General features: G+C 43.4%; 1 protein-coding gene across 1 annotated transcript; it reads right to left on the reverse strand.

The window, feature by feature from the left end:
- Positions 1-337: 337 nt before the first annotated feature.
- vegfd (vascular endothelial growth factor D) lies at positions 338-19,896 on the reverse strand. The gene is made up of 7 exons (XM_063212179.1): positions 19,390-19,896; positions 11,885-12,104; positions 6,753-6,943; positions 5,098-5,231; positions 2,874-2,980; positions 1,532-1,665; positions 338-685 (listed from the first exon to the last, which is right to left on the reverse strand). Exons 1-6 carry the CDS (start codon positions 19,468-19,470, stop codon positions 1,574-1,576), a joined length of 825 nt encoding a protein of 274 aa, XP_063068249.1. The 5' UTR covers positions 19,471-19,896; the 3' UTR covers positions 338-685; positions 1,532-1,573.
- Positions 19,897-20,817: the final 921 nt, after the last annotated feature.

Consider the following 20,817-nt stretch of genomic DNA (forward strand, 5'->3'; position numbering starts at 1 on the left):
CTGATGAAAGCAACTGGCCATTGACGTACAGCACCCACATTGTACCCAGCCAGAGCCATCTATATAAAACTACTAAGATATGTTATATGTATGGCTTTGTTACCAGCTGTATGTGTTGCCATGGCAATGGTCGGTACATTCAATACAGCAGCTCTGTCTTTGCATTAGGAATCCGTCGTGTTGTAGCAGGCCTACGTAGTGCTTAAAATATGACATTATCATCTATAGAGTGGCAATTTCCTCAAATTAAGTTAATGTAGTTTTGATTATTCTGATGATTCGTGGTTATTTTGCATAATGGAAGAGCAGAAAAGAGCACAAACAGGAAATGACTGGATAAAATACAATATATCTATTTACATGGACTGGCAGTATAATTACAAAAATATTTTTTTTCATAAAGTACAATTTGGATTTGGATTTCTCTCAGTGCACAGAAGAAAGGCATGCGTCATATTTACAGTACCGGTACATACTACTCTTGTACAGAAACTCTTGGAAGTAGATTCTTGTTAATGAAAGACTCTGATCATTCGGGAGGTGGTTAAGATGCAGCGGCTGTACATGGCCATGTGACATAAATAGAAACATTAATAAATTAGAATGTGTTGATCTCCGCCTGTTAAATCCAGCAGATTGTCTTGTGTTTTCTTCATCACCATGGACTATCTTCACTTTTCTGCAGCTGTAAGGAGACAAAAAAATGGGGGCGACAGTCCATATCAGTGTGACAGAGTGGCACGTTTCAAGTCTGGTTTCAAGCACAGCCTCTAACCAGTCAGAGCCTTTTTAAAGAAGCCTATCAAAAGACATTTTGGTCAATCTCCCAAAGCAGATTAACCCCATACAGCCCAATCCCTTCCATACTGTATCTGCTGTGATAAAGTTATTTTACATTTTACTTCAGTGGATAACTAATATCAACAGCACTGGGGTTAATCTTGTATTGTGGGAAGGGGGATCTCATTTTTACTGATTGGTTTACTTTATTAATTTATTATTACTCATATTATTACTTTATTATTTACTTGAATGTATTATACATCATGATGTGAATTTAGACTTTTTTGACTACTACTTTTTGGCTACTTCTATACTTGAAACTACGCAGTGTTGTTGCTCTACCCACAATGTCGTTGCCCTCATTGACAATGACAATAAACTCATTGAATCTTGAATCTTGAATGGATACATATGAGAATGAGGTACATACAGCATAGTTGTTTTTCATCAATTCTTAGATGTCTCATTTGTTAAGTACCTGTTTAACATAGTCTCTCACGTTGGATAGAGGCCATACACATAAGGAGACAACACATTGAAAAGCTTATTGTGTCTGCTTACTCTACCAATTTCAATTAGGCTATAGATGTCTCAATTGTAACTCATTTTAAACGTTTTTTTTAACGTAAGAGGAAGAAAAAAAACAACAACAGCACCAGATAACTCAACACTACACCCCCCCCCCCCCCCCCCCAAAAAAAAAAAACCAACAACTTAGATGTCTCATTTGTTCAACAGTCGCCTGTACCTGTTTGAGATGGTGGCGCTCTCTCACTCTGCCCCTTGGGGATTAAGTGGGCTGCTCCTCTTTGGGGATGCACTCACAGCGATCCACATCAATATCGCACTGAGGGTTCTGGTCGCTGGGGGACACCTCTGGAGCTGTGGCGGGAAATGGAAGCACAACAAGCACAGTCAGAAATGGCAATATTCCAGAGGGGAGCGGAGGACGGGTCCCCGTCCCCAATTTCTGAATAACTTGATGTGAAAGGCCATGTAAGGAACTCCCTTTGTCATTATGACATAGCACTACACAGTGCACACAACAAAATTGCATGTATGCCTCACTCATGCAAGGGGGCAGCCTTAACGGTGCAATGCCACAGGACAGCAACACTCTCAGGCGTCCCCAGTCATGGTGGAGGAGGATGGGGGAAAGCTTGGGTTAATGACTCCCCTGACCAACCTGGTAGATTGGGAATCCAACCGGCAACTCTCAGGCTACAAACCTGACACCATTCACTGCTTACCCATGATGACCCATCCCAATAAAAGATACCCTACATCAGGGGTATTCAATTAAATGTCACTGAGGGCCAGTTTTTCTAATTCCTCCCAGTAAAGGGGCCGAACATGGAATACGCATGTATGGAACCGCATGCAATGTCCAAAGTGGGGGTGTGAAAAAGCAGATAACTTTCTAGACAGAAGAGATATTCGCTTTTCTATTTCTTAGTAGCCTTGATGGTCTATTATTAAGACTATTTCAGATAAGATATCACTCTCATGTGCATGGGAAAAATAACCCTAACCTATCCCTAACCTGAAGTGTTAGTGATCGTAAATTGCGCACGGACACTGATAGCACACATATTTGTTTTCATTTTATTTTGACCTCGTGGGGGGCCAGAACCTTGCCGTTAAAGGGCCGCATCTGGCCCCAGGGCCGCCATTTGAATAGCCCTGCCCTAGATTACATCAAAGTGTTCAAATATATTTTCAGATCCCCAAATCAACTTTCGATTGCCACCCATGACAACCTGGCCCCAAGTGACAAGGCGCATGTGATGGCAGGCAGAGAGGAAAACCACAGTTGCAGATTAGAAAGCAAAAAAACACATATTTTACTCAACCAATTTCAGCGGTTAAGATCGTGTATTGGGACAGGCAGCCTAGACACAGTGTTTAGTGCAAAGACAGCAGGAAAACATGTTTTGTGATATTTTAGCCTGATGTATCATCTGGTTTCCTCTCACTTCGTTGAATTCAAGTTGATAGAGTGAAATGAAATTGAGAGTAAGTGCGAGTTATCTTTAGTTCAAATCCCAGATGTTTGCCAACTAATGGCCTAGGCCCAGAGAATACAGTACCTGTTGTATGTGATGGATATGGCACACAGCGGTTCTCCATGCAGTCCCATATCAACCCATTGTCACAAAGTCTGTGAGACGATTCAGAGCGTCCTCCATGGTAGCACCTGCAGAATAACACACGCTGGATTTGAGTCTCAAACAGGACTGAACTGGGACTAAAAAAGACCCTGGCATTTTCGCAGAGCCACCTCTTAACTGTTGGCCAGAGTAAAACGACATCAAAACATCATCATCAGCCCCTAAGGACTGTCTGCCCACTGGGAAATGCTCTGTTCTGCAGATTGCAAGTCCGGGACTGGCTGAAAACAAGTGGTTATGAAGGCACAAACATTGAGCTCTCAAGATTGGTGGTTAAGCAAGGAGACACAAAGGAACAATTTCTTTGGCTGTAACAGTCAAGTGCTTTTGTTAAGTGGTTGGGTAAGTAATGTGCAGGATAGATGCCTTGCTCAGTGTATTATTGTGTGTGATGATGGTGGTGTAGTTTTTCCGCCCCTTTCCACATTTTCTCCACATACTGCAGACATTCTATGTGTATTTAGTAGTAGAATGTACAGCATGCAGCTGTAGTTAAACCAGACCAGATGATTTGGAAAATGTACAACTAACTTTCTCAGTAACCTTGAAATTCCAGGCTCACCATCACTGCTCCCTTACAAACCTGAGTGTCTCTGAGCAGTGGCAAATGTGTGTTGAGCTGCACCTTTAGCCGCAAGATGGATCTTGGGATATATCTATGTGTAACTGAGGTGTTCCCGCGCTACGTAGTTTGCCACTCTGGGCTCAAACCCGCCACCTACACCTCGCCAGTCAACATCGACCACTGGTGCACACTCATCTACTGTCACCCTTGCCATGGTTTCCACAGGTGTAGACTTGCGAGCAAGGGGTGATGGGCCCTAGTCATGGGACGTCAGACACCGTCAAAGCAGGATTAGACGGAACTTGTCTGGTGTCACTGTGAAAAAAAGGCTGATGTGTTGGGCTGTGATGGTGTCTCACCAGGTGGGCATACTCTCTATTTGTCATGCTATCGTTGTAGCATAAGTGTCTCTTTATGACAAACCTTGGCATAGGTTTGGACTCAGGAGCTGGTGGGTAATGGATTGGGTTGTTTTGGTGTCTCCTCAGCAGTGATAGACAACCTGTATTCATTAGTTAATAGGTGCGATCGAGATACCACAACGGCTGTATCCACATTTAGACAGCAATGCATTCTGGCTCAAAAAGTTGCATGACGGTTAGATTTCCTGTCAAACTTCAAAATTTCTGTGATGTTCCGTCGATGTGGAGACATGTGACATGGTGTCAAACTATCGCGGGATGAATGCGACTGCAGTCAGATCTTGCAACCTCTGCAGTTGCTTATCCCCTTCAACGCTCGCCTGCAGACTGCCTCCGAGGTCACACGCCCATGAACTGGTTGGTCAACAACTCACTCACGTGTGTATATGAGTCTTGTCTCAGACCCCTACACAAGTTTACGCAGGTCCCCACTTCAACTCCTCCTCACTGCCTGTCCCCCCGCTCCTCACATGTGGTGTGTTAGCAGAGCAAACTGGTGCGAGCTCATCGTCTCGTTCATATTTGTGGCCGACTTTAAATGCGCTGTATTTAATAACACCCACATCGTGACAACAAGTTCTCACTCATTTGCTTCGTCTATGTTGGTCGACAGCAACAAAGTCGTCTGAGGCTACTGTATAATCGCAATCCAGTGCCACCTAATAGCTTTTCCAAATGACTGTGGCCAATGTTTTACCTGTCCAGTTCAATCAGGTGATTATCTACGTAGTTGAAGGATCACCTGGTTGAACTGCACAGGTAAATTCATATAACTAATCAATCTAGTTTGCCCATCACTGCAGTTTGAAGGTTATTGATGGTGACGGTTATGTTCGGCACGATGCTTATCTGCGAACCACCCACGTTCATACCGGGCTCTGATGTTTTCCACATGTGACCATGCGTTACCTCGATGAACCATCGGACCCCACGTTGCCGTCACGGTTCGCAGAGAAAAGAGCAAGTATGCTGTGGTTCATGTCGACAACCAACTTTCCAGTTCTCGAACGCTCAGACTTGGCATGAACATGCCGGTGCCGGCCGGTGCGAGATTAGGTGCGGAAAGAGGCACCGGCACGGTTCTCGCGCCGGCCTGAACATGCAAAGAATAGGAATCAATAGGGGTCAAAGCTCAGTGATTGTGTTGATGTCTCACCAGTTCCTCCTGCGTGTAGGTGTGGGCGTGTGCCTGCGGATGAGCGGCGGCTCCAGACATTTACACTCCGTGTGATTGGCCACCTTCACCAGCACAGGCTCCGGGTGGTTTTTAAATGGCATCACACTGAAGAGCTGTGGGAACAAGACCAAGTCAATCAATACACCACGATTATACTGGCTACCAACAGAACAGATCTGTGGGGTACAACTGCAAGGCAAATCAAAAGTTTGAAAGCTACACAATCAAGTAAGCCATTTGTCCTGGGGGTGAAGTGGTGCATCATGCTAAAGCATCGTCAGAGAGCCCTATCTCGCGCCTTTTGTAAAGTCTTCACGAAAAAAATAGATTAATTTTCGTGGTGCATTCACGTTATTGCCCGCCTTTCGTAAAGTCTTCACGAAAATAATAGATTAATTTCCACGCTGCCTATTCACTTGAATTGCCCCACTGCTGCTATGGTTATCCAAACGTCTGCAGGAGCGGGGAGGGGGTGCTGACAGAACACTGCTGATACACTCGGGACTCACTAATTCAACGCCCTTTCGGTACTCTGAAACCTCCCCTAAACCTAAACCTAAACCTAACCCTAACCTTAACCCTACTTAACCCTAAACCTAACCCTAACCCTAACCTTAACCCTAACCTTAACCCTAACCTTGACCCTAAACCTAACCCTAAATTGCTTGTTTGAAATGTTTGATTACCATGTGACGGTAGGCTAACGTCGGGCAATTCAAGTGAAAAGGCATCGTGAAAATGAATCTATTATTTTCGTGAAGACTTTACGAAAGGCGGGCAATAACGTGAATGCACCACGAAAATTCATCTATTTTTTTCGTGAATACTTCACGAAATGAGTCAGATACGGTTGCGTCAGAGGTGGCAAAAGTAAAAGTACAAAAAAGAAATGATGTTTATTTCCAACACAGGTAACTTATCTGAATAACCAGTAGAATTGTGTACTCACGATCAGCTAAGCTGGGTGGACCAAATTTGTGGTGGGTTCTTGTTTGGTTTTTAGTGTTTTTCAGTGAGTGGGCTGACAACTATGTAATATAATGTGCTAGTGTTGTACTTACACCATACATTTACTTTTACTTTTGAAATCTCTGCACACCTAACATGAATGGATGCCCATGGGGACCCAGGTTAGAGTCTAGCCTGGGTCATTTCCAACAGAAGAGAACTGTGAGGTAAACAACTGTGAGGCAAGGGCTACGCGCACCAACTAGTGTGTAAACATAGCCTTGGCTTGCCATCCATAAGCTCCTGCAGGGGTGTGGAATGAGACCAGGCTTGTGTGAACATAAGATGTGAGAAAAATAAAAAATGTCATGCTGCGTTGACAGACATGTCTCATGTGTTGAAATGTTATGTCTCAATGTGCAAGAAACAACTCCTGACAAAGAAGGTGTTATACAGTCAGTTCATGCAGTCTAAATTCAATTTCACAACATGGTTCCTGCCTTTTGGGGTTTGCAAGGAGTACAGAGGGTAGCATACAGCTTGAGGGTAGTATAACTGAAGAACACAGATCAAATAGCACGCACACACACACACACACACACACACACACACACACACACACACACACACACACACACACACACACACACCGAGAGGCCTCACACCCGATATGATACGTGACTCACGGTTTTGTTAATGTAGGTGGTGCTGGTGTTTCGGCAGGTGACCCCTTCCTTGTTGCAGCAGCCGTTGCACCTGAAGACGGAGACGCATGGAGGCTTGAAGAACATGGCCGTTGGCGTGCCCAACTCCTTGGCCACGTCCACACACGTCTCCCGAGGCATGCACTGCGTCTTCTGCCACTCGTCATCAATAGCTGAGGAAGAGGAGGAGAAGGAGGAGGAGGAGGAGGTGAAGGATGAGGAAGAGTATGGTAAGCCCATTTATGTAAACCTGCTTTCTGCCAATCATCGTTGATAGTTGGTGGAGAGTATGACAAGTTTTTTTTAAACTGTTTGAAGCTTTCAGCTGTTTTCTCTGCCACAAATCACATCGCAAGCTGAGGAAGAGGAGGAAGAGGAAGATGAGGACAATAGTGTGAAGGTGGAAGAGCGGGAGGAGATAGAGTATATCCCGGTAGACATTTTGTAAAAGCCCTTACACTAAGTGTCATTTCTGCCCTTTCATCATTTAAATCGTAATTTGTCCAACTCATCATTAATAGCTGAGGAGGGCAAGGAGGAAGAGCATGGTAAGTGTTTTCAAAAGTGAGGAGGAGGAAGAGCGAGAGGAGATAGAGTATATAGGCATTTTGTAAAAGCTCTTACACTAAGTGTCTTTTCTGCCCTTTCATCATTTAAATTGCAATTTGTTTAACTCAGTAGCTGAGGAGGAAAATTCTGCATTTAAAGGCCCTTTCAACATTTCAGCTGCTCTGTCTGCCACTCATCATCAAAGGTACTTTGTAGAAGGAAGAGGAGAAGGGGTAAATGTATAGCACCTTGCAAAATCAACACCAAACTTTAACACCTAAGAGCAGTGGTTCCCAAACTTTTTCCCCTGAGCACCCCCTTGTAGATTTCAATGTGGTTCATGCACCCCCTAGGCGAATATTTTGGTGTGCTGAATTATGATTTACTGCACATTATGCACAGTTGTTTTGGGGAATCCTATTTTCCAATAGTCTAGGAGTTAAACTACACTTCAGATGGACCATCCCAGCATACAATTCACCATACAATTAAAAACTACTTCATGTTCATTAATGCTGGATAAAAAACCCCCCATATCCACCATTGCTCTATTTATGGCAGGCCGGGCACCCCCAGGGGTGCACGCACCCCAGTTTGGGAAACCCTGCCTTAGAGCTTAGTTAGAATGCTGGGAAGCAGTGGCGACTCCTGGATTCAGCTGGGGCCCCCAAGCGAAATGTCAAACGTGTGGACATTTGAAAGATTTGCCACTACGGTAGCAAAGTGTTGGAACTATTATTCACCATCCAGGGGCTTTCGGGCCCCTGGCAGATCTCTGCCTAGACTGGTGACAAGATGTGTCTGCTGGGAAGTGACATAACTATACAGTATATGAATTGTGTTAGCTGAGGAGGAAGAGGGGAGGAAAGAGAAGATGGTTTTCTGACTAAAGCTTGCGAGCCACATGCATCTTTCCAGAGGGAGAACAGAACAATTGTAGTCATTTAAAAGTATCTTCACTTTGCTTAAATCCTACTCAAGTAAAAGTACCCATCTAAATATCTACTCAAATAAAAGCAAAAAGTACTTCACGTTAAAATATAATTTGAGTAAAAGTACTTAGTTACTTTTAATTAGCGTTCTTCCAGAGAATTCAATACTTCTTTTTCTTGAATATCGTTCTCCATGACCTCTGTCTTTTGCTTGGCACAAGCCATCATCGAACATATTTGTCCGAGATAGGTGTGATAAGTAAAATAATGAGAAATGTCATGCGCAATCCTGCATATTTTCCTTTAATTTCCAGCAGATCGTCTTGTTATTGTGCATGTCAGTTTGTCTCCACGCAAAATTTACACAAGTCTGTGGATCAAAATGTACTCAAGTACACGTAAAAGAACACATTTTAGAAACTGCTCTTTGACTACAGTATATACACCATCATTCCCTTTGACATTCATTATCTCTCTTCTGAAACTTCTATCTACGTACTTCTAACTCTACTCGACTACATGTGAGCTTTCAATTGATGACATATCGGTCAATGTGCCATGTCTCATTAGAGGTAGGCCTAGCCTGCAGACAAAATCTCACACCCCAGGAGAAGTGGGAATCTCCTATCAATCTTGTGCTACTGTAATTGCCATGACTCATTCTTGTATTACCATATGTCATGGCACTGAACCAGATGGGGAACTTACTCCTCTTTATAGACTAGCAGGACATATTGCCATGCATCTGTGAAAATAAAGGTACCATTTTTTTTTTCTGGTAAAATTGAAAAAAGAAAAAGAAAAACAGTGTGCGGACATTCCACCTTTATTTTCATAGTATTTCATTTTTTGTCCTGCACCTGCATCTTGGATGTGCGCACCACTACCTTTCTTGATTGACATCCACTATCTGTGCAATACACATGTTACTTTTTACTGGACTGTGACGTTGAGATGCCTGAGCTGTCCGAGTACAGGGAAACCTCACCTGTGTGTGTGTGTGTGTGTGTTTGTGTGTGTTTGTTTGTGTGTGTGTGTGTGTGTGTGTGTGTGTGTGTGTGTGTGTGTGTGTGTGTTTGTGTGTGTTTGTTTGTGTGTGTGTGTGTGTGTGTGTGTGTGTGCGTGTGGACTGTGCAATACACTTTGACCTACAGTCCAGTATGTCCAGGCTGTGGCGTATCCCATATACCTACGTATTTGTGCCCCACTTGTGATCTGTGTGTTCCCTACTATTTGTGTGTGTCCAATACATGCCCTGTCTGTGTTAGTCGAGTACATCTATGGCCAAAATGCACCAAACCCCCAAAAAATTGATACAAAAGGTTTTTCAACTGATTTCAATACATCCAGCTGTCCTTACTAACATACTAAAAATCTAGGAAAATCTAACTTCAGGAAAGGTGTCATTTTCAAGATCAAAGTTTTTTTAAATAAAGGTTACTACATGATAATTACATTGGCATGAACTAACATGTTTTCAGGATCTGTTTGTTTGGAGTGCTGTTTGGGTGGATAAAGAGACTACTGCTATGGTAATATCCATGTGTTGTTTGTCAGGGCACATCATCAGTGATGAATCATGGTGTCACTAGGTATTTTGGGTCTTTCAGCAGCTGAACTGAATAGACAGGAGCCACTACATGTGTAAGTAGAGGGCGAGGTGAAACGGTTGGTACTGGAGACAGACAATGTCCTGAAAGGACATAGGGCTTTAGCATAGCTTTCGGGTAAGCCAGAGTAGGGCCTGTTGTAGCTTCATAGGCAAGGGTCAGGGCCTTGTATTCAATTAGGGCATGAAAAAGAGGACATGACTGGGAAACTGAGGCTATGTGGTCAGAGAATGATAGATGGTCATCAACAATGACACTTAGATTTCTTGTGGCCTTATTTGAGGCAACAGTAGCAGAATCCATATTGAGTTCGATATCATGGCAACCTAAATCTTTGGCTGGGATCACCAGCAGTGCATTTGGGCGAGGCTCAACTGAAGGTTGCATTCCTTCATACTTGTGGATAGTTCAGAGAGGCAAGCGGAAATGTGTGTGACAATGGAGTCATCTGGCACAAAGTAACTGTGCTTCATCGGTGTAACAGTAGTATGAGAAGCTGTGAGAACAGATAACATGGCCCAGTGATGTGGTGTACATGGCAAATAGGAGTCCCAGCACCAGCCCTTAGGACACCTCTGTGGAGAGGCTATGATTTGAGGACAGCTGACCTTGTCCTTGATACATGCTATGATACCACCAGACTCAAAGAATGTCTGGAAGAACTTGAGAAACATAAAACTCAATTATTTATCTAAGAGAGATGTTAAATAATCATGTTTTGAAAAAAAAATGCTAGCTGGTGAGTCTGCACAAAGATTTTTAGATTTACTACAAAACAAAAAGAGATGTCCATAATCTCTTCTGAAGATATCTTCTGGCTTACTAGAAACAAAATAAAAGAGTAACTTTGAGCTTGGCTTTTTCAGATTTTGAGTTTTTGCATTTTGAAATTTAATGCATATTTAATTAGATATAGTCCAATTACCATATTAAAACATAACATTTCAGAAAACTTGCAATAAATTTTTTTCTCACAAATATGTGAGTAATCACCGGATTAAGTTTCATGGTGATATCGGCAAGCTAAATTTTTTGGCCTATTCACCTGGAGTGTCTCTTGACCCTTATAATAAGCCTATGGCAGCTATGTTGAAAAAACTCATTTCCCAAAGTCAGATTTTACTAGATTTTTAGTATGTCATTTAGCAGGTCCAATAGTAATAGAATCCATAAAAAAACCTTTTGTATCAATTTTTTTGGGGTTAAACCCTAAATGTACTCGCCTATGTTCCACCTGTTTGTGACGGCCTTTGAGCTCTATACCTTTCAATATCCAGATGTGGGATATTCCTCTAGTAAGGGTCAGGTAAGGCCCCAAGCAAATATTCAAAAGAATGAAGAGTTGAACAAAAGTCGCCACAACTGTAGTAAAGTGTGGGCTGCTACTCACTATCTATCCAAACGGCTGCTGGTCAACTTGACAAGATGCGCCTCTGTCAGTATCTCCAGGACGTAGGACAATATGTGCCCACCATGTATGTGCAGTTGCCAATGAGCCCTTACCTTCCAGGCTGTAGGAGACCAAGGCATATCACATAAACCTGTGTGCCCCCTGTTTGCACCCTATTTGTGCCATGTGTGTGCCCAATATGGGCCTGTGTGTCCCCTGTGTTTGTGGCTGCTAATAATTTTGCACCTTTCAGTATTTCCAAGCTGTAGGAGGGCGAGGCATATCAAATAAACCTATGTACCTTCTGTTTGTGCCCACGTTTTGCCTTGTGTGTTCCCAATATGTGCCTGTGTGTCCCCTGTGTTTGTGGCTGCTGATGATTTTGTGTCCAAAAGTAGTGTAGGTGATGCACGCACATCCAGTAAAAACAAACGTGTGTAAAGGAAGAAAGGACAATGCGCACACTGTTGCTGCTCACCGATTTATTAAACACAAGATTTCGACCTCAGGCGGTCTTTGTCAGGTGTATACCAGACGAAGACCGCCTGAGGTCGAAACGTTGTGTTCAATAAATCGGTGAGTAGCAACAGTGTGCAGATTTTTCTTTCTTCCTTTATGCTGATAATGTTGTACCTTTCAGTATCTCCAGGCTGTAGGAGGCGGAGGCGTACCGCGTGGAGCGGTGCGAGGGGGACCGGGAGTCCGGCAGCAGCTGGGGGCCGAGGTGGGCGGAGGAGTCCGGGTGCTTCAGCTTGAGGCGGCACTTCCACAGCTTCCAGTCGGGGAAGTTGGTCAACCTCAGGAACTCCTCCAGGCTGGAGGCCGACTGCACCTCTCGGGCCCAGCGGTTCTCCTACGTTAGTTAGGGCACAGAGGTGGGAGCTATGTTCTGTTAACTCGATAGGCAATTAGGTTCAGGTGAGTTCAGGCAATTAGGTTCACAGATTACAGAGCTACTGTATGTTCTGTTAACCCTTTAACGCATAACATGGGTCTAAATAGACCCGGCTGAGTTTAAAATTTCGATATCTTTGTAAGAATACAATTTTCTTACTCAGCACTCCATGAATTCCTCAATTGACTTGTTTTTGTCCCTTAGATGACTGAATTTATTTTTATGCATCATAACTTTTTGCGTGAAAACACTTTTTTGGTTACTACCCCTTTAACACATAACATGGGTCTAAATAGACCCGCATTCATTTCCTATGTAATTTCATCACAAGGTCTCTTAGCCATATTGAAAAAGGATTTTGATTCTTTTACAAAAAGTCCAACTTTTTATCATTTATGGAGTATTAACTCCCAACATCAATACTTATTTTAAATAATTGATGGTTATTCTTTGATATAGAAGTCATTTTATATAACTATATGATATTTAGACACATGGGTCTAAATAGACCCGCATTCATTTCCTATGTAATTTCATCACAAGCTTAATGTCTCTTAGCCATATTGAAAAAGGATTTTGATTCTTTTACTAAAAATTCAACTTTTTGTCATTTATGGAGTATTAACTCCCAACATTAATACTTAATTCAAATACTTCATGGTTATTCTTTGAAATAGACATCTTTTTATACAATTATATGATATTTACACACATGGGTCAAAAATGATCCGCATTCATTTTTTACTGTATATACAGAATTATTAGGCAAACATGTTTTTTGACCATATTGTCTTTTTATGCTTATTTTCCAACAGGAATCTATATGAACTTGAAAATCGGATTAAAGCATTCCAGGCCATGCATATTTGTATAAAAATATGGGGCTGTGGTTGAAGGTGCCCAACACCTCATATCAGGTGTGCATTGAATTATTAGGCAACTTTGTTGTCTTCTTGGAAAATGGGCCACAAAATAGATCTAACAAACTCTGAAAAGTCGATTAACAATTTTGAAGTCCTCTAGAGGGATGTGGCTGTCGTGAAATTGGCAAGACGTTGGTCACTTTACCATAGAATTATGAAATGCATCATTACAAAGTCATCAGTCTCGTAAGAAATGTCACTGCCAAACATTGAGAAGAATTTAAGATGGAGCTACAAAAAGTATTACCCTGCAGTCCTATAATATTACACAACAGAAACCTACACCAAGTGTCCAGAAGAACAGGGCATTGAGCACCCAGAGATATGGCCAAGGTAAGAAGGGATGACACTAGACAAGTTAATTAAGTGGGACAGAGTTTTCAAAGTTAGGCCTATATGGACTTGGGAAAGTGACTCTTGACAGACAGGTGGATGAGCCCGTGGCTGGATCATTGAGATCTAGCCATAGACTCATCTACCTGGTCCATTAACAGTCACCTTCACTAGTTCATAAAACCATTGAAAAAAAACTGTCTAAAGACATTTCTTGACCCAGTCTTGACTTGAGTTTCTTGTTGAGTGGTCTTCAGGTTTCAGCCTGTTTTACCTTGGCCATGTCTCTGAGTGCTGAATACAATGTTCTTGAGGACACTCAATGTAGGTTTCAGTTCTGGAATATAACAGCACTGCAGGTAATACTTTTGTGGTAGTTTCATCTTCAATTCTTCTAAATGTGGTAGTGACTTTGTGAGCTCATGTCATGTGACACTGATGGCTTTGTAACAGTGCTTTAGACGGATGTGACCAATATTTCAAGACAGCCACACCCCTCTGGAAGACATCAAAATTGTTTATAGTATTTTTGGAGTTTGTTAGATGTCTTTTGTGGCATATTTTCCCATAGGAAAGCAAAGTTTTCTAATAATTATGCACATTAATTATGGCCTGATATAGGCTATTGGGCTCCTCCGATCACACCGTCTCTTATTACACAAATATGCATGACTTGGAATGCTTAAATCCAATAGGTCAGCAGTGGTCAACAGTGGTCAAAAACAGTTTATTTGTTCCTGACTGGAAAACCTTTATATATATATTTAGTTCCTAACGTGAAACACTTCAGACTTACGCTATGTCTGCAATAATGGGGGAAATTATTTGTGTGTTTATAGAAAATAACACCCATTTTGTGCATTAAAAACAGCCTAAATCACAACTTTTAATCCATTAGCTATTAAAATATATTAATTGTGGAAGTTATTATAGTGAAAGATTTAGACTTCCATTAGAAATGAATGCGGGCCATTTTCGATCCACGTCTAGAAATTAGTGATTTAATTCCAAATTCATGTTTATTTGTAAAATAAAAATATAAGAACATTTAAAACATACTTTTTTGAATTAAGCACCACCTATGTAATTACTTTTAGAAGAATTATGTGATAAAATGTATTGGTTTTAGAAGTTGTGTGAGAGAATACATGATTAATGCTCAGAAATACATTGGAAATGAATGCGGGTCTATTTAGACCCATGTTATGCGTTAGTGTGAGTCCAATGGCTTATGCATTAAAGGGTTAACTCGATAGGCAATTAGGTTCAGGTGAGTTCAGGCAATTAGGTTCATAGATTTTGGAGCTACTGACTTGACTTGACTTGAAAGCTTGGCAATTTGTAAGGCAATTTGTCTTACAGCATAGCAGAATGACATAACACACATAGTCCTACAATAAAAACAAAACACACATACAGTACAAACACAATAGATAGCTAGATATATAAGTTAATATGAAAATAAATACTGTGTGTTCTGTTAAATTGATAGGCAATTGGGTTCTCCGAGGAACCCAGCATGCTTTTGATAGAGGAACCCAGCATGCTATACGCATGTCTACTGTCTACTGGGAGGGCAGAGAGGTCAGTGGTGCTATTTTCTGTTAACTCGATAGCCAATTAGGTTCTCTGAGGAACGCAACATGGCAAGCCAGACTATAACATGAAGATTTCAGTCTGCCAACACTCTGTAAGGAAAGTTGAGGGCTGTGGGGGATTAATTGTGTGTTAGACAATGTAGTCAAAACCCAGTATGTGGAGCTATGTTCTGCTAACAAAGAAATTGGGTTTTCTGAGGATGACAATTTGCTATTTGGCCTGTGCTATACAATGCATTTACTTGTAGTCAAAGGTCTCACAGCATACAGACAATACACATCCCCTTTCAGTCTTCTTCGCCTAATGTCCCAGAGCCCAAAACTGTATTCAGTTTTACAACCCAAAAACAAACAATAATAAAAAAAGAAGCCATTTGGATTCCCTTTTGCTTCACACCATAAAAGATGGCAAATCATTGCCACCAGAGAGGAAACAGGCCCTCATGAAAAGCTTTAATGACTCATATTTTCCATTAGAGGGCAGTATAGTTTTCTCTACAAGCCTGATCACATTGTACATATAAGAATCCTTATGAATTCCTCTGCCAAACCAAACTGTGAACTTGAAACTCACACGTTATATTGACAGGAAAGGAAATATGCACCAAAGCCTCCCTGGTTCTTTCCTACAAATGTCTGTCACTTGAAGGTGTCAACAGGTTCTGAGCATGTCCAGATGGCATAATACGCCAGTCTCTAACATCTTGTTAAAACAACCTAGTGTGAAGTTGTGAAGTGTTGTTTGATTTGTCACAGAAGCTTAACCAAGCACTGTTACGCGACATTGGCACAGAACAACGACTCAACCACCCACCCCCACCCCCCTTCTCTGACACACAGGCACACGCACGCACGGGTCAAAGACGTCCAACATGACACTGTCCTTCAGTACTAACAGATGCTTTTGCTTACTGTAGCTGTGAAGAACATGAAATTTCAAAACAAATTTTTGAAAAGTGAATGCATGAAAGCCAAGCCAAAAAAATAATAATAAAAAAATGTCTTTCTTTGCATGTACAGTAAGCAAAAGTATCCATTGCACTGAAGGACATGTTGGACGTCTTTGACCCGGCACGCACGCACGCACGCACGCACGCACGCACGCACGCACGCACGCACGCACGCACGCACGCACGCACGCACGCACGCACGCACGCACACTGCACGGAGCACGTCTTCTGGCAGCTATCCACGTTCCACAGCTGTATCTTCAAGGACAGAGATTTTCCCACGGACCACCTGTTCAGCACACTCTCTTGCCTAGAGACAGGGAGAGCACATCGACCTAACAGAGAGGGATGATCTCTGGAGAGGGAAGAACGGCCCTTTCTTCCACACTGAGAAAAATTAAAAGAACCGTAAGCTTGCCACTGGGGAAGAAGCCTTAAAAGTTCCATGAGGAACCCAAAAGTTATCTGATGAAGATGTGTGAGGTCTTTGTAAGAAGTTCCTCTCAGAACCCAGGGATCCAAAGGTTATTTGAGGAACCATTGGATTGTCACTGTGGAAGAACTCCTAAAGGTTCTCTAAATAATTTTATGGTTCTTTCCAGAACCTTCCAAGAGCTCTTAAGGCACCCCCAAGAGAATTTGTAGGTTCTCCATGATTCTTTGAGGAAGCTTCGAATTCTCAGAGTGCCATAGCCTTTCCATACCCATTGGAAGATCACACTTGCTTCAGTGAGTAGTGCTGCTGCCAGTGTTGCCAGATTTGTCTGACCAAAAACCGCCCAAAATGTTCTCAAAAATCGCCAAAATGCGCTAAATTCCGCCCAATTTCAACAAATTGCATTGGTTTCTATAGGCACAAAACAGCTTAAAAAAAGCCAAATGGTCAATTTTTCCCGTTTTTACGCGCAGACGGCCACCCCAAGTAGCCGAATTGGGCGGGTAACCGCCCAATCTGGCAACACAAGCTGCTGCCACTGCTACGTTTTCACGAGCACTCCTTGAATTGTAACAGCTGCAGGGGAGTTCTCTCTTGCTCTCTTTCTTTCTTTCTTTCTTTCTTTTTTTTAACAGCTTGCGGCACCCTCTCTTACACAAGCAACGTGGGGGGAAACGCTGAAGTTTTAAAGGGGTTTAAGGGGTTTGTTTTACGCACCCAGGCAAGCTCCACTGTTGCACATTGGGAATCATGAGTCAGACAGTGAGGGGGTGAGTGAGTGAGTGAGTGAGAGATCGCTTGTGCAATCTGTTTCCATGCAGAAGAGAAACAACACAGCAGACTTTGATTTTCCACACTGCCCTCGGCTAAAGCAAGTGCGCAGGAACACGAACAAGAGGGAGAGAAAGAGAGAGAGAGAGAGAGAGAGAGAGAGAGAGAGAGAGAGAGAGAGAGAGAGAGAGAGATGGGGAGAGAAAGAGTAAAAGAAAGAGTGAAAAAGAGAGGGAAGGAGGTAGAGCCTGAGCCTGTAAAAGCAATGATTGCGTATGTATCTATAATCCTCACCACATGTGGTAATTAAAATGTTATAATATCTGAGTGGCTTGATTTCCAAAAGGGAAAGCTGTTTTGGGCACTTACAAGTCTTAAATGTTTACTAGACATAAGGGTGTGGTCACGGGTGTGGAAACAGTGTGTGTGGGGTGGGGGGCTCTCCTCCTCTGATCCCCTTTACAAGACGGGAAAAGCCGCAAGACTGGAGGAGGGGAGTAAAAAAAGTGAGGAAGTGTGGAGGAGGCCTTGAAAGGGCTAGGTAGGCCTGTCGTGCAACAAAGCAACAAGTCAGCAACAAGGGCAGCTTGCTTAATTTCCTGAGAAGTGTGTGTGTGTGTGTGTGTGTGTGTGTGTGTGTGTGTGTGTGTGTGTGTGTGTGTGTGTGTGTGTGTGTGTGTCAGTGTGTGTGTGTTATCTTGTGTATGCATGGTACAAAATGCAAAACAGTGCCTTGGGATTTGCCTTGGGAAGTGCATGTTTGAGGTGATTCTGTGTGCGTGCGTGCCTGTGTGGACGTGTGTGTGTGTGTGTGTGTGTGTGTGTGCGACCGAGTGTGTGCGTGTTTGTGTGTTGTGTGTGTGTGTGTGTGTGTGTGTGTGTGTGTGTGTGTGTGTGTGTGTGTGTGTTTGTATGTTGTTGCGTGCGTGCATGCATGTGTGCGTGTGCATGTGTGAACATTTGTGTGAGTGTGTGTGCATGTGCGCGACCGAGTGTGTGCGTGTTTGTGTGTCAGCACCGAGGTCTGCTTGCTTTATTTCCTGCAGTCGAAGCGGTGACAGGAGCGCTGTGATCCGTTCAATATGTCAGGGTGGAGTCCACTCGTCTGCTTCCACTTAAGACAAAACGCAACAACAACATGTAAGATGGCAGGGATAAAACTGTGTGTGTGTGCGTGTGTGCGTGTGTGTGCTCTAGGGTGTGGGAAAGAGGGAAGGAGTGTGTGAAACGGAGAAAATAAAAGATTTAAGATGATTTCTCTCGTAAGTGAGGAGCCACCAATTAGGTGAGGGGCCCAGAAGGGAGGAGAGAAGAGGAAGTGGAGAGAGGGGGAGGAGGGAGGAGGGGGCGCGCAGAAAGAACAGATGAGGGAGCAAGACAGAGACAGGGAGGCAGACACAGACAACGATGTGGGCAGTGATAGAGACACAGAGGAAGAAGTGTGGATGGGAGAAAAAAGTTGAGAGAGAGAGAGAGAGAGAGAGAGAGAGAGAGAGAGAGAGAGAGAGAGAGAGAGAGAGAGCAGAGACAGAGAGTGAGAGAGGTGGGTGGGAGAACACCGCGGCCAAGAACACACAGGCGCAGGCTGGCTGGCTGAAGTGAGCTCACACAAGGGTCCCCTTTGGGTGCATTTCCTCTTCACGGCTAATAAGCCAGACACCGCTCCGCGTGGAACGAGTCCTTACATAAGCCACAGTCAGTCAACGAGCGAAAGTGCAGTCCCCCACCAAAAAAAAAAAGCCCACCGCAAGCAAACAGGATTTCTTACTCATTCAGTACTGTCACAGAGACGTCACTCCGTTGTAGAATAGAGCAGAGACACAAAACTTGACATCATTCCATTTACAACAATTCACTACAACATAGAAACAGATGGTTCATATCACCAAAAACTTTTTTTTTTTGGCAAAACAGTGATGTGGATGTTATCGCAGCTTGAAGAATCCCAACAAAATATCATGCCAAAAACAGTCATTGGAATTTATAGGAACAATGATCAAGCCAGGAATCTCAAGCGAGAGACTGATTATTAAAACCATTTGTGTGTGAATGTGATGCTGGTGGTGTCAAATCGTTTTGAGAGCCTGTAAGAGACTGATTATTAAAACCATTTGTGTGTGAATGTGATGCTGGTAGTGTCAAATCATTTTGAGAGCCTGTAAGCATTTACTTAAAAAGAAAAGAAAAAAAAACAAAAGAAAAAGAGAAGACATGCATCCTGCAGATACTTACTCTCTGGTCCTCTGCAGCCAACGTCAGTCGGAGAAAAAAGAGCAGCGACATGTGCCGAACAAGACGGGTGAGAGTCCACATCCTGTGGTGCAGTTGCCAGGGGAGAGAGGGAACGCCGCTCCGAGCTAGAAGGAGACAGAGGGCTCCGCTGCTTGCCTCACATACAGTAATGATTACGACAAAAAAAAAACTAACTCTCAAAGACTCTTTGGACAACCCAGTCAGTCAGACCACACACACACATACACACACAGATACACATACACACGCACATTCACTCACAGACACAAAGACACATTACAGGCACACACCCACCCACACTCACACACGTGAAGTGCCGGCATACAGGCGCAGGGTGAGAGAGAGAGAGAGGGAGAGAGAGGGAGAGAGAGAGAGAGAGGGAGAGAGAGGGAGAGATTGGGGAAGAACCTGCCAAGATGAGTGAGACACCTCCGAAGAAGCCAAATGGAGTTTCCTCTTTAAAAAAAAGAGAGAGAGAGAGAGAGAGAGAGAAAACACACCCTCCCAATTCCAAGAAGGAACTGGGAAGTGTCTTTGAACCAGACACAAGAGAGTTTTAAGATTACAATAAAAGATCTGTCTTCTCCCTTTTGGCAGTCACTCTGTCTCTCTTGGTCAATGCTTTATCGGAGGAAGTAATATTGCTCTCCGACATCTAAACCAGTTTGTCTTGGCTTCAACATACTCAGATCTTTCTGTGTGGGTCTGTGTAAGCGTCTCTGTATCCTTGTGTGTGTGTGTGTGTGTGTGTGCCTGTGTTATCCAAAGGGTGTGTGTGTGTGTGCCTGTGTTATCCAAAGGGTGTGTGTGTGTGGGGTGTGCGTGCATGTCAGACTGGTGGGTGACTTCGGAGGATGCTGCCAGAGGGCTAGTCTACCCCCACTTCACCCCTCTATCAACACACACACACACACACACACACACACACACACACACACACACACACACACACACACACACACACACACACACACACACACACACACACACACACACACACACCTTACAAGCAGGCAGGATGGTCTGCACAACTCTCCTTGTGTGTGTGTGTGTGTGTGTGTGTGTGTGTGTGTGTGTGTGTGTGTGTGTGTGTGTGTGTGTGTGTGTGTGTGTGTGTGTGTGTGTGTGACAGTGTATGTGTGTGTGTGTGTGTCTCAGGGTCGTCTCATTTGGAGTTGTCACCGGGTTCCCAACCCCATGGTTCACAGCTCGTATTGGCACGACCCACGGCAACATGTGGTTTTAAATGAAATCCAGACCCCTCTTTCTCTCTCTGTCTCCGAAGCAGAGGTGGGGGTGCAGGGAAAGAGAAAGGGGATGAAAGGGAGTGAGACGGAGAGGGAGGGGGAGAGAAACAGGGATTGGGGACGGAGGGAGGGAGAGAGAGAGACAGAGAGAGAGAGTGAG

Source organism: Engraulis encrasicolus, chromosome 12, assembly GCF_034702125.1.
Source record: "Engraulis encrasicolus isolate BLACKSEA-1 chromosome 12, IST_EnEncr_1.0, whole genome shotgun sequence".
In the NCBI taxonomy this organism is placed as follows: domain Eukaryota; kingdom Metazoa; phylum Chordata; class Actinopteri; order Clupeiformes; family Engraulidae; genus Engraulis; species Engraulis encrasicolus.

What these genes read in the sequence shown, in the direction of transcription:
- vegfd (XM_063212179.1), bottom strand. Translation starts at nt 19,470, where the DNA reads ATGTGGACTCTCACCCGTCTTGTTCGGCACATGTCGCTGCTCTTTTTT. An exon ending in TGGCTGCAGAGGACCAGAGA is followed by an intron (nt 12,105 to 19,389) that starts GTAAGTATCTGC and finishes TAACTAACGTAG; the next exon opens with GAGAACCGCTGGGCCCGAGA. An exon ending in CAGCCTGGAGATACTGAAAG is followed by an intron (nt 6,944 to 11,884) that starts GTACAACATTAT and finishes CCTCTTCCTCAG; the next exon opens with CTATTGATGACGAGTGGCAG.